Source organism: Elaeis guineensis, chromosome 10 (genome assembly GCF_000442705.2).
Source record: "Elaeis guineensis isolate ETL-2024a chromosome 10, EG11, whole genome shotgun sequence".
NCBI classification, from domain to species: domain Eukaryota; kingdom Viridiplantae; phylum Streptophyta; class Magnoliopsida; order Arecales; family Arecaceae; genus Elaeis; species Elaeis guineensis.
In genome coordinates, this window is record NC_026002.2 from 34628417 (window position 1) to 34642905 (window position 14489).

At 34.5% G+C, this 14489-nt stretch overlaps 1 protein-coding gene and 1 non-coding gene across 3 annotated transcripts; both read left to right on the forward strand.

Moving 5' to 3' along the window:
- Positions 1–2112: 2112 nt before the first annotated feature.
- Positions 2113–6137, forward strand: LOC105052448 (probable E3 ubiquitin-protein ligase RHC1A). Of its 2 annotated transcripts, none has more exons than XM_010933254.4 (2): positions 2113–2354; positions 4646–6137. In XM_010933254.4, the coding sequence occupies exon 2, from the start codon at positions 4677–4679 to the stop codon at positions 5649–5651; it is 975 nt and encodes a 324-aa protein (XP_010931556.1). In that variant the 5' UTR covers positions 2113–2354; positions 4646–4676; the 3' UTR covers positions 5652–6137. The 2 variants fall into 2 exon arrangements, with proteins under 2 accessions (XP_010931556.1, XP_010931555.1); XM_010933253.4 differs by having other exon boundaries at positions 2120–2354; positions 4567–6137.
- A 2114-nt stretch (positions 6138–8251) lies between these two features.
- On the forward strand, positions 8252–8323 carry TRNAD-GUC (transfer RNA aspartic acid (anticodon GUC)). The gene has a single exon. It is a non-coding gene; the product is annotated as a tRNA-Asp (tRNA).
- The last annotated feature ends 6166 nt before the right edge of the window (positions 8324–14489 follow it).

Consider the following 14489-nt stretch of genomic DNA (forward strand, 5'->3'; position numbering starts at 1 on the left):
TATAAATATATTATCAATTAATTTAAAAATATGATGGATTCATCTATATACGTTATTTAAAATTTTATATATTTATATATTTTTTTCGACAAAGATGATTTATGGACCCGATATAACAGGAGAGAATAAAAAAAAAAATGACGGAAAAAACTAAAGATGATTAAAAATAAAAATAATAAAAAACAATAAATTTAGGAAGGAGCTCTGTGAATCCAAGGTCATCAGATTTTCACTGTTCTCGATATTTTATACATAAAATATAATTTTTTAAATTATTTTTAAAATATATATAAAATAAATATAATAAAATAAATAAATAAAATTAAATATTATTTTAATTATCCCTTCAATGTGTCATTGGAGCATTGAATATCATTTAAGCCGACAAGTACATTCATATTAAATAAGATAGCATACATATAGTTTCCTACTGTTGAACCCCAACAAAGGAGTGGATCCTTTGTTTTCTTTCTGCATGATACTGCTCTATGTCGACTCAAATATCAAACTTTGGCACCAGAGGATCCTTATCGAACACATAAGCTTTCGATGTAGATTAAATCCAACAATCTAAATTAGAGCAGCTTAGCTTAGAAAAAATAATCATCAACTTTTTCACATTTGAATTATATAATATTATATTCTTGCATAGTTCATTTGAGATTTTTAATTTTGAATTCTTTTCAAATGAAAAAAAAAAAACTGTTGATGCCTTAAAGCCGGTCTGATGATCTTAAGATGTGGATTATTTCATAATTTTTGCCTTCTTCTTGAAAAAAAAAGAGAAAAAAATGTTGATGCCCAAAATTCGATCGGATGATCTGGAGACGAAGAAGACGCCAATCAGCCTATTTTGATCAATGATCTGTATATATAAAAAAAAAAAATTTCCATCGAATCATTAGCTCCAAACTCTCTATACGAGCTTAGCCACCACAACCATTCTCCAACTCATCTTTGTATCTCGGATCACACCTAACCTTCCTAGCTGTATGCTCATCGGACTCACTGCCTTCACAGCAAGAAAAGCTATTGAAGTCTATTGTTCGGGCTCTCTTTAGTTCTCAACAACCCATCCTTGCGTATGCTTGATGCCTTAATCCATATTTTTTCCCTTCACATAAGTGAAATAAATCATGTCAGCAAACATTTCATTGAAACTGGTATACTGAGCCGTCTTGCATTAGCCAATTTTCAACCCAAAATCACTTTTCGATTTACTTTTTCAAAACATGGTTTTAGGATCAATCCTCCATAGTGTCTAACGTTACTCCTTCATCCTTATTGGGCTCTGATTATTTTAGTTGTTCAAAACTAGGTCTTGGCCCCAAGGCAGACTCAGTTGTTAGGTGAACATGATGTACATCTGATTTAGTTCCCACACAATGTTCAGCATTCCAAAAATGTGCATTACTAGCCAGTCTTTCTTCAAGTTCATCTGCAATGGTGGCATCATCACTAAAATAGCTGATCATGGAGACATTGTTTCTGCTCTCATGCAGCTGAGGTTAGTGATATTTATTCATGACAGTTTATTTTTCAACATTTATCAATTATTTAATCTCCAAAAGTTATACAAAATATATATATATATATATATAGGCTATTTATTTTTAAGAGCACTATAAATATAGATATATAATAAATTTGGTCTTTTTAACATCATCAAATATATTGTTATTTCAAATCATGGCCTAGATTATACTATAAGGATTTTAAAACCATTAATTTCAACCATCTTGGAAGATGGCTGAGAGTAAGGTGATCAGGATCTCAGTCTATCTCGATCAAGAAAGACCATTGGGATAAAACGAGAAAGATCCCGCATTTTTTGAGATTTTAATGGCATAATTGGAAACGAGGTCTTGAAATCCAATATTAGCTATGTTATCGTAACAAAATCTAAAATATAAATTCATATAAAATTTCAAAAACCGGTTAGAAAATCTCGACTGATACCGTATCGGCCATTTGCATTAGTCTGTATCGGCATGATACAATCATCAGCAAAAATTATTTCTTTTTTTTAAAAAAAAACTCAGGATATTCCACTAGATCAGACGGTCCATCAATTCATCAACCTTACACGGTACCCCCAGAGGAAGCCAAACCGGGTCTCGTTGTGTCAGCACGGTAAGCCCACAAGTGTGCGCTGGGGACCGACAACTTGTTGGTCCCTCTGGAAGCCTCCATCCCAATCGCCATCCTCACCACCACCCCCATTATTATTGCCTCCTCCAATTTCTGTCCCTAATGACCTCCCAATGCCAACCCTAGCCCTTTGATAGGGTTTGGGGCTGTCCTTCTCTTGCCCAATCCTCCACGGTTCCCGGCGGAAGCTGGCCTTTTTGGAGGTAAAAAGCCTTCTTTTTGTATGATCTTTGAGAATTTTGCACTGGATGAGTGCTTTCTTAGTGTAGTCTTGGTCAATTTCTCGATTTATCGAGCAAATTTTGTATGTTCTTGATGCGTTTTTCGTAAGTTCTTGTATGTCTCGATGCTCTTATTTCACATTTCTGATGGATTTATCTGAGTCCTTTTGGGTGAGTTGGTGGGACAGCATATGTCGATTTAGGGTGTTCTTTATCAATTGTGGATTCGTGATTCCTTAGATGCTAAAATCTGGAGGCATCTTTGTAAATTAGTTGGATAATCTATTTATATTTCTCGAAATATATGGATTCTCCATTCGCTGCTTTATTTCCTTCGTCTTTTCTCTTTTTGTTAGTTTTTGTATCAGCAGTATAAAAGAATGGTTTTTTATTGAATAGGAGGAACAGTATTAAACATAAATGTTTCGATTTCATTTCTGGATACAAAAGATGGTTTCTCGTCGTTACAGGCATCGACGTTTTGAGTCTGGATGATATCGTGCTTCACCATCGGGAAAAACTCAAAAATGATGTCAGCGGTGCCTGTTACTTCACTCAACTTAAGCTATGCTAAGTGTTAATAGTTACTAGGTTTGCAAATATACTAAATCTCAAAACATAGGAGGGCATCTGGTTATAGTTTGAATGCTTGGGCGTGTTGTATTGCACTTGTAAGCCAGTGAAAGATTATATTTGCATTTTTAAGGGAGTTGGTGGATGGATTATGTTGCTGCCAAAATCCGGCTTAACTAGGATAGCCTGGAGAGCGTTGATCGATCCGCTCAACTCATGATGGTGGAAGATGGAGCATTGATCTTTCTTGGAGGGTTGTAGATCTGCACACACAAGAAAGAAGAGAAAAGCTCATTGGATTGGCTTCGATCGGACCGTCTGATGCCTAAGTCAAATCGGATTTTGGTAGAACAACAATAAATATAAGAGAGTTAGAGTAGTATAAATATTATCATGTTCTGTTTAGCATGTGGCTGATCTAGAGATGGTCGAATTTGATCAGCATCTAGCCAATCTATAGATGGTCAAATCTGGTCGACATTTGGTCGACGTATGGCCGATTGGAAGATGGTCAGATCTGATAGACATTTGGCTGATCGGGAGATGGTTGGATCTAATCAGCGGCTGGCCGATTTGAAGATGGTTGGATCCGGTCAGCATCTGTCTTATATGGAGATGGTCGGCCTTGAAGTAGTAACATTGGAGTGGCACAAAGAAATTTCTTTGCATGGTGCCTTGCCATATGTTTGCTCCTTCCCATGAATGAGCTTGAGCCCTTCCTCTAGCTAGTCTTCTAGCCGAGGTTGGCTCGCTTCGGTCTTGACATCTCATGGACCTGCCAACTTGCGAAAAAGGAGTAAAATGATGAATGAGGGCCTGAGAGCCTCTCATCATGAGATCTTGAGCTATGGGAGTTTCTCCCTTTTTTTAGCCCCTCTCCCTAGGATCTCCTTGGCCTTGTTTATATAGGTGAAGAAGCATGGATTTGTCATGATTTGGAGGCGGAAATGATTCCCATAATCTCCTTCTTTATTTGGATTTAATTTGCTGTAATCTCCTTGTTTGGATCCCGCCTAGAATTCAAATTTTGAATTCAAATCCTTTCTTGCCACATGTCCATTCATGATGAGAGGGTTGATTTCATGCCATATCAGATTATACTTTCAAGTTATTTTCTTTTTTCTTTCTAAGATGAAATTTAATTAGATTGGGACTAAAGGAAGGGAGATGACCATTCTAGCTTCTCATTCTCATGCAAATACCATATGCCACTAGTGATCCAAATACATGTTCTGCAGTCTTCCACCTTCTAATCTTTTGTCTCAAAATTGCCTATTCCTTTCTCTCAAAATCCTTGTAATTGGTTTCATAATAAGGTTGAGTATGCTATGGAAATGGATGGAAGTTTTGGGTGGTTTTATTTTTTTATCATGCCAGTGTCATGATCTTATTTAAAACTGTGTCAATGTGAGTCCACATTTTTGACATAATCCCGTCAGTATCTAAGATGTGCCATCACAGACTGTCTGATGCTTGCGATCAGCTTAAAAAAGTAATACTGCATAATTGATTTTGGGCATTTTCCTTTTCATGCTGCAAATGTTAATTGATGGTCTGATGCGGACTTCTGCCTTCTAGTTACTTGTCTGTGAGACTCTTAAGAGTTACCTTGTTGCTGCAGAATTTTTGTTTCGAAGGAGCAGGACTCCAGACTTGAATTTGTGATTTGATTGGAGAACTTTGTTTTGGGGGCTTTGCAGGCTGAGATAGCTGACAAAGAGAGTGTGGAAAATGTCAAGTGGAAACACACATTGGTGTTATGCTTGCAGGCAAGCGGTCCGGCCTCATGGACAGGACATGATCTGCCCTTACTGTGATGGAGGCTTTATACAAGAGCTGAATGAGATAGATGGTGGTGCCCTCGGCCCTTTTGATCTCTTTGGACTGGAAAATGATGAAGATCATGATCGTCGATTTGGAATTATGGAGGTCTTGTCTGCCTTGATGAGGCAACGGATGGCGTTAAGGAACCGTGACAATGATGTTCGTGGTAGGCCTGGTATGATCACAGACAATGGGATGGGATTCGGCCCAGGTCCCTGGCTGATCTTCCGTGGCCAGCTTCCTGTCCGTATGTCTGAGAATGGAGGTATGGAGGTCCTCTTTAATGGAGCCCCAGCGCTTGGGCTGAGGCGTGCCAATGTGGGGAATTACTTTTTTGGTTCAGGTCTTGATGAGCTGATTGAGCAGCTTACTCGAAATGATCGGCGTGGTCCACCACCTGCTTCACAGTCAGCAATTGATGCCTTGCCCACTGTGAAGATAAACCAGAGGCATCTTCGTGGTGATTCACACTGTCCAGTTTGTAAAGACAGGTTTGAGTTGGGATCTGAAGCACGGGAAATGCCATGTAAGCATTTTTACCACTCAGATTGCATCATTCCATGGTTGGTCCAGCACAATTCCTGCCCAGTTTGTCGCCATGAGTTGCCATCACAGGGCTCTGGTAGTAACACCCGCAGCCGTTTGAGCAATCAAAATTCAAGTTCTAGTGCCAGAGACAGTGAGAATAACAATTATTCCACAAGTAGGGAAAATGGTGGAGAAAGTCAAGGGAGGCGAAATCCATTATCCTTTCTGTGGCCATTTCGCTCCTCAAACTCTAGTTCAAATTCTCACCAAAATGAATCAGGAGGAAGCAGTTCTGCTGCTGTTCATGAAGATATTAATCAGATGCATTACACTGGATGGCCCTTTGATTATTGAAATCTATCTTCAGCTAGTTCTTTGATGATCCTCCTATCAATGAACATGGTTCACTTCTGCAGTTTCATGTTCTGTTGCAGCAAGATTCTACTATTTTCACTGTGACATGGAATTGACGTTTTCATATGAAACCTTTTTTATAAGGTCATGAAACATTTCAAGGTCCTTGCAGTCTTCAGTGTAACTGGTGGCTATGCTTTCTGCTGCAGCATTTGCTTCTTATTGCTTTAATTCCACGAAATTTGGTGCATAAATATACTTTGTTTACCTTATTTTGCTTTTGGATGTCTAGTGCGTTCGTCATGAGAGGGTAAGCTATTATGTTTATACATGTGAAAAGGTTAAAAAAAAAAAAAAAAAGAACTAATAATATCCCTGTGTCCCTTCAGGCATCTTTGTATTTAGTGTTTCTTGTCTTGTGCTTGTAATGATTGTTCCTGAACGAGTTACTGAAGCAGGTCTTTTTGTCTGTACTATTTATTATCACTCCTCTTGCTTTTGAAACAACACAATCTGGTCTTCGTTCTTGCCTCTGCTAGTAACGCTTATTTGTGCTTTTTGTCCAGGCACTTTTGACTCGTTACACTGTTGGGTATATTGAAAGACTGACATTTAATCATCAATATAGTGCATGCCAAGACTAGATGGAGCATATTTAAGTGGAGTCCAAATTATGGTTTGCCGAGTGCCTTTCCACTAGTTATTGAATTATGTTCTTTTCAATAATCGTAAAGTAGGAACTCTACTTTCTGTATATAACATTCTGAGTGCTTCGGTCCTTTTTCATTTTCCAGATGAACATAGATTTTTTTAAAAAAATGAATTAGGTCTTGTTTTTTAAATGATTTTGCATTATGTTCCTTTCAAAAGTGATTGACTCTGCTAGATGCTCTTGTTGGCCTTTGCTATCCCTTGTGGAAGTCTAACAATCAGTGTAAAATGCACTTCTCAGCATTTTAACCTGTTTTTATAATGAGGTTAGTTTAAGTGATTCTTTCCTATTCTCATTTCCTCTCATACTAGACCTCTGTGATGGGAGAGCCCCATTGATGCAACAAATCATAGGTTTGGATTTGGATGCTTTGTATCTTCCAAAGTGCTTGTTCCCCTCTCTAGTAAGAATTTGCAGAACCAGTAATGACCATAACAAACAGCGGATCAGTATCAATGATTGCCACCAACAAGTCTTAACCTTTTTGTTTGTGGTTGTATTCATTAATGCTCTAAATGCGTCTTTTCCCCAAGACCTTTGTCTGTCTCTGGAGTTAACCCCTCCTAAATAAGTAGATTTTTTTTTTTATTTGGTTGTGGGATCTTTATTGCACTTGCCTTTGATTGCTTTAGACAGATGCAAAAACAGTCACTTTGGTTGCAATATGCAAGCTACCTCTAATATGCCATATTTATCTCAAGTTCTTGAGAATCTTCATTCAAACTTCTTGTGTTCTGAAGGATTTGCAGCAGTTCCTTTTGATGCAAGAACTGGCTGCCTGGAGTTTCAAATCCCCTTTATCCTTCAAACATGCTGTGTTATTGCTTGGTGCAATGATAGAAAGCTTAGGTTAAAAGGGTCCAAATTCGAGTCCTGAGGACCGTCATTTTATATATTCTCATTGCCGTAAGCAAATATTCCCAGCAAAGGAAGGAACATATCGGTGGTGGATGATGGGTCTTCCCTACAATTGAAGTTTTTTGTTATTCATAGTTGGTTTGATCTATCTCAAGATAAACTTCGATGACAATATTCGTGATGGTAGTAAGGGTGTTGGATTCGTCATTCATGAGCCTAACTCCAGATCGGTAGTGGCAGGTGGGATCCATCTTTATGAGTTCATGATACCAAATGTGGAGTTGCAAGCTATTGGACTAGGATTGCATTTGCACATCATCGAGGATGATTTTGCTACAGTGATTGGATGGATCTATGGTTGTATGCTGGGGGATGGCACTCATCTTTTATTGTGGGACATTAGAAGACCGCTGATTGGCAGCATTGCCCTTGACATCGGGCATATTTTCTGAAAGATGAATACAACAATGGATTGGATGCATCATTCATTGCAGAGCACTTTAGGTGGATCTTGAGATGGGGCTGTTTTTCAATATTTTACTTTTTGATCTTTCTGATTATATCAATACTAGATTTGTATCAGTACTCCATTTTATTTTATTTTATTTTTTAATCAATTTCACCTCAGAGCAGCTATGTCCGTGTCATGCTGGCCAAATATTTTTTTTCAATCGTGAGCTCCCGATTCTTATTCTAGTTGAAAAAGAACGGGAGAATTGTGTTTAATAGCATATCTTGCACTGAGTTCGCTGGAAAAGTGGCTTCTGGTTTTGGGTCTTTGAAGTTCTTCCATGTAAGGTTCCAAGTAGAAGCTAGTTTTAATGAATCAAGTATCAAAACCTGAACTTCTGGAATTGTCCGGGCCAAAATAATTTTCATAATTAACCCGATTGGAGTTTAAAGTTATAGATTTGGATAAGGCCCCGGATTTGGGATACGTGGGTCGTTTATAACCGCATCGGCGATGAAAAGTAGCGAAGATTCTTCCGCAAAATTAGTTATAAAAAATTGTTGCCAGCTCAATAACGCGGTCGTTGTAGTATAGTGGTGAGTATTCCCGCCTGTCACGCGGGTGACCCGGGTTCGATCCCCGGCAACGGCGCATTTTTATTAACTTCCCTTTTTAAAGGCTGGGCATTAAATAGGCGATGGGATCAAAATCCAAGAGATTTTGTTTTAAAAAAATAAAAAAAATCCGATGACCCTGAATTCCTCCTGACAGATATTATTGGCCTTTTGTATGGTATGAGATAAACACGCGGCAGTGGCAGTTTTGAAATCAAGGAATATTCCTTTTTTGGTTCCACACGGTCTTGCTCGTTAACTGCCATATGCCCTGCCTACCTCTCCTCTTTTCCCAATGGAACCAAACTTCTTTCAAAAGAACTTCCAAACAAATTATGTATGCATGTATATACATATCAATATGTATATTTATATATAAGTATACATACATATTATATAAGAGTTAAAATGCACTTGAATGTACATGATCTCAAATAGTTTTCAATGAAAATCAACGATGATGGTTATACTGGTTAGGAGTGGCTCAACATATTTAGAGACCTAAAGTTAAATATTAAAATATAATTTTTTTATTAAAATTTATATAATTTTTTTATTAAAATTTTATTTTTTTAGCTTTTTGAGATGTAAAATTTTTAATTAAATTTTTATAATCAAATTCTTTTAATATTTATTTTTTCAATTGATAATATAGCCAATCCATTTAATTTTTTTTGAGACATTATTGGTCTTAAGTAAGATTTTATTAATTTTAATTTTGAAAAACTTCTTTCTGCCGAAGCAACACTTACTCGAATTGTTAATATTATTCTAAAAGTAATATATGCATTTGAAAAAGAGTCGAGTCGTCCTATATGATTGAGTATGTCCATTGAACTGTTATCTTTCATTTGTATAATTTTTTTTAAAATTTTTAGCTCTGAAAATAAATCTAAACCATCAATATCGTAATAGTTATTATATTTTAAGGAACATTCAAGATTAAGATAATATTTTTTCAAACTATCATTGCCTAATGATTTCAATTTTTTATCACTAAATAGAAAACCAAAAATATTTTCATATATCTTAAATTGTTCAAATCTATTTTGGAGTGAAAAAATTATTCGATCTACTATATATAAGAAATAATCAATTCTAAATGATTCTTCAAGAGAGTTTATTGTTTCATTGTCAATATTTTTATTAAATTATTTTTTTCTATAAATGATACGCTTATCATAAAATTTAGATTTTATTTTTATTTTAGATGTAATTTTTTTAGAAAAAATCATAGCGGATGCAAATCCATCTCTCTATATTTTTCAAAAAAAGAAAGAAAATCTTTTAATTGTTCTATAGCAACATCAATATGCATATCTTTTGATTATAAATTTTTTTTGAGTTAACAGCAAATAATATATCATACCAAATAGTCATGCCCAATAAAAATTCAAAATTTTCAAGCTCATATATTGCTAAGCAATTAGCTTCATTTTTAGTTTTAGGATCTTTACTAACTTCTGCTAATTTCAATAAAGCATCTCTTATTTACGGAGCTTGGAATCTTATTGTTTTAACACTTTCAATATGACTTTTTCAACATGTTTGTGATAATGATTTAAGAGTTAGACCAAAAATATTATCTTATAAAATTTTCATCATTTAGTAGAAGAAAAAAATAGTGAATTTATATATTGTACCACTCTAAAAAATGATATAGCTTTAGTACAAGAACTAACTATGACACAAAGTACTAAATTTAGATTGTGACAACCACATAGCGTATAAAAGGATCTAGAATTTATATCTAAAAATTTTTTTTGTACTATTTGTTGTTTATCCTTCATATTAAATCCATTATCATATCTCTGTCTTCTTAAATTATTAATATCAAATCAAATATATTTTATTTCATCCATAATGACATCAAAAAGATCTTTTCCGATTATATCATCTACTTTTAAGAATTCAAAAAAATATTTCATAATTTTGATTAAACTTGATGAAATATTTACACATCGCAGTATAAAAGACATTTGCTCCAGATGACTTGCATTTGGAGTGCAATCAAGTATTATTGAAAAATATTTTATTTCTATAATTCTTTTAATACTTTTATTTTTAATTTCACTTGCTAACAAATTTATCAATTCATTTTGTAAATTATGTCTCAGGTAATGAATATGAATTTTATTATCTTTAATACGTCGAATATATTCTTGCATCATCGGATTGAATTCTGTAATCATTTCAATTAGACTTAAAATTTTTTTATTATTTTTTTGATAGATCTTTTTATTTTTTTTATAAAAAGTTAAATTATTTTTACCAAGAGTTTTTACTATAGCAAAAATTTTTAATAATACTTTTTACCAATATTCTTTATCTTTATTTATTTATTTTTGAATATTTTTATTAATTATTTTATTTTTTAACAATCTCATTTCTAAATCAATCTATGAACTCATATTAATAATATGCTTACTACTCATCTCATGACTCTTAAACTTAGCACTAAGATTTCTCCAATTTTTAATGTCAATATTAGCTAGTTTACTTATACTAGAAATAGAATTAAATAATTTATAATAAAAATAAAATACTCTATCTAAGTCTTTTGAATAAACTAGCCATCTTTTTTCATGCTTCTCTTCATTTGCCAACTTTTGAATATAGTATGTGATAAAAAAATATCTTGAGAATTTATCTTTAGAAAAATCTATATCATCAATCCTAATTGGATCTTTTTCTACTAATAAATCTCTCAAATTTGTATCAATATTTATCTATTGACTTAGATCATAAATATTTTTAGAAATACAATCATTTAAATTAACAGATTGGTTCTCTTCACCATGACTTTGAGGATCATTTTGAATCTCTTCATTGACTTCTTCTTGTTTTAATATTTCATCATCATTTAACTCTAAAAGATTATTAACTTGTTCATTGAAGAAACATTCGTCAATATTTTCTGATTTATTATTTTTATTGCTTGTAAAAAATTTATTAAGAGCTCCTTTTTGAGATTGTATTAAATTTTTAATTTTTTTTAAAATTTTGAATAATCAGATTCATATTTTTGAGTTGACATATTTAAATTTTTATTATGAATTATCCAAAAAAATTTATCTATTATAATTATCTTATTTTTTTAAATAGCTAATACAAGATCAACAATCAAAATTTCTAAATCAATAAATCAAGTATTAAATAAAATAGAGACAATATAATAATATAATATAAATTTTAAATTAAATAAAAAAATATGTAAAGATTAAAATAATAGTATCCGATTGTTGAATGTTGATTGCAAATGAGATGAATAATCAACTAATTTATAGTATTCGATTGTTGAATGCTGTTGTACGAGAGTGCAAATTGTAGAAAATATGAGTTAGAGTTATTATCAAGAAGAGTAAAAAAAATTATAATAAAAAAATTAAAAAAATAGATACTATAAATTAAAAAAAAAATTTGTAGAAAAGGAGAACTGTATTAATCTAAAGAAAAAATGGATAATCCTGCTGAACTTATAAACACGAAGTGATCCAAACTATAAAACATCAAACACTTCCCAACCTCAACCAGTTTTGAAAATTTACAAACCTTTCTGAAGGAGTACAAAAGCAGATAATAAAAAAAAATCCAAAAATTGAATAAGGTTCTATATTTCTGTAGAGCTGTATATACTATGTAAAATATGGATCATTAACAGTATTTCTATCAAAGCATAAGAAAAGAATTTATTCTTATAAAAAAATAATCGTTGGTGGACTAGATCGGTAATCGGCAAACATTAATGAAATAGACCGCCTGCCGTTCGACTCCTTTTTTTTTTCACGCTGTCACGCACAATCATCGTCTACCGTCTGCTACATGTTTGCTCTTAGAAAATGTAAAAAAAAAAGGACCGACAGACCTTTCGTCTTTCACTCTTTCTTACCATCGATGATCGATCAATCGATCATCGGCGATCGCTCAACCGCTCAGGGCCTCAGGCCTCATCGTTCTTTCTTGCCAGCATCGACGCACCGACACTATTCATCTTCTTGTGAGCCGAGCCCAGGGGTATCTAGGGGTGGGGGCCTTCCGAAAAATGAAAAAAAAGGGACCGTCCGTCATCACGCCACTCATGGAGACTTTTGGTCCTTCTTTAAAGAGTTTGAAGCATCGGTGCCATTTATCTTCTCACACGCCGAGCCGAGGGGGTGGCCTGAGGGTGGGGGCTTTTTGAAAAAAATAAAAAAAAAGGGACCGTCCGTCATCACGTCGCTTGCGGAGACCTTTGATCCTTTTGTGACCCGTCTTCTTTGCCACCGGTGACCGACCGACCACACACTCAGCCGTTCTTTCTTACCCTAGCACCGTTCATCTTCTTACGGGCCGAGCGGGGTGCCAGGGCTGCCAGGGGGCTGGGGGTGGGGGCCTTTTAGGGTGGAGGCGTCCTACCATTCGTCTTCTCGTGGACTAAGCAGGGGGCCTGGGGCAGAGGGAGACCTTATCGGGGTGGAGGCGGGAGGGTAGCGGGGGGCTTGGGGACAGGGGCCTAAGGCAAGGGCTTCGGTGGCCTTGCCCTTCAGCCGCCACAAATACTGGTCAAAGCATATGATTATCTGACTGGTTGAATGCTATTATTGAGAAAAGCAATTTGCTCTTCTTAATAATAGACTCTAGAGATTTCTTGGTTCATCATGCTATTGCTTTAGGTTTGTATACAACTACATTGATTTTAGTAAAATACGCTTTAGATGCACATGGTTCTAAATTAATGCTAGATAAAAAGGACTTCGATGAAAATTTTCCTTGCAACGGCTCAGAAAGTGACGGTACTTATGATGTTTTGACTCTCGAGATAAAAATCAACATCATTGATCATGATCTTTCTTCTTAAAAAGATCCATTATTGATTTCTATTAAGAAGTATTTGAGACCCAACGCACTCATGTGCATTCTAGCAAAAAGATCCATTATTGATTTCTATTAAGAAGTATTTGAGACCCAATGCACTCATACGCATTCTAGTTTAACTCTATAATATAGGTTCTAATCAATAAGCACATTTTCAATGGCTGATGAAATTTATCTATAATGTGTGGATGGAATTGACTCATCAGGGGTGGATAGTTCTGCAGGACATCTGTACTTTCATCCATTTTATAAGAGATGCGCTATACTCCCATTTCTACCCCATTGGCTCTCGACAGTTTATAATACCAGAATGATGTGGCTCACTCTGGTTATAGTAATTATTTATGTATTACATATCACAGGCTTACATGGGTTTTTCTTCACTCTTAGGATGCTTCTGCATCAAGGTGACGTTTTGGCTTTTTGGCTATAGCAGGATCTTCAGTGGTCTTCTTCAATTCAGCACTTACATGACTCACACATGGCTTAGTTGTTGAAATTTTCCCATAGATCTCATGTAAAATATTAGAACACAAAATCTTAATTCAAAAACAAATCTCTACGAGTAAGGATTCATAAATCAAGATTTAGAAAACATACCTGTGTTTGCCATAGATTTTGAATAATAGATTAATTTCAGATGTTCGAACGAACATCAAAAGTCAAATCCTTCTCTCTAGCTTTCTCTTAACAGATGGCTATTCGATGGAGCAAGCCTGAGAACTAATCTTATAATATTTATAGAAAGTGAAGAGAGGATCTAACCATTCAAAAAGAAACTCTAACAGGCCCTCCCATCGCAGGCTCAAGTCAGATTTAGGCCTACACTATACCGTTTCAACCATACCACTCAACATAAAGCCTGCATAGTCCAAAACATAAGGATCACTAACAATATTGGGCTTACATATATATCCATTAACCTAGATCATATAATCAACCCATTTTTAATAAAATAAAATAATTAATTAATGACAGTCCATAATTAAGAAAATTCTCACATTCTCTCACATGGGCAACATTAATTATGATTTTAAAATTTTAAAAATATTTTATTTTAAAAATAACTTTTGGACTGAACAACAAAAAATACAGTACGTGATCATAATTTTTGAAAAACATATGATCCATGGATAATACCTTGGAAGTGACTCAATCCAATAGTATCAATCATGCCGAATCATGGGAGTTATTACATCTTTTATTTGATACAAGACCTATCCATAGTTACGAACTCACTAATACTATCAATATGAGTTTTGGCATGGTGGTGTAGCAAGAAAATATCATCCAAAAGTGATCCTAATACGTGCTATTTTATTATCGATCCTCTAATTTTTCTTTAACAT

Bases quoted from the DNA above. Each gene is read 5' to 3' on its own strand.
- LOC105052448 (XM_010933254.4), top strand. From the start codon at position 4,677: ATGTCAAGTGGAAACACACATTGGTGTTATGCTTGCAGGCAAGCGGTC.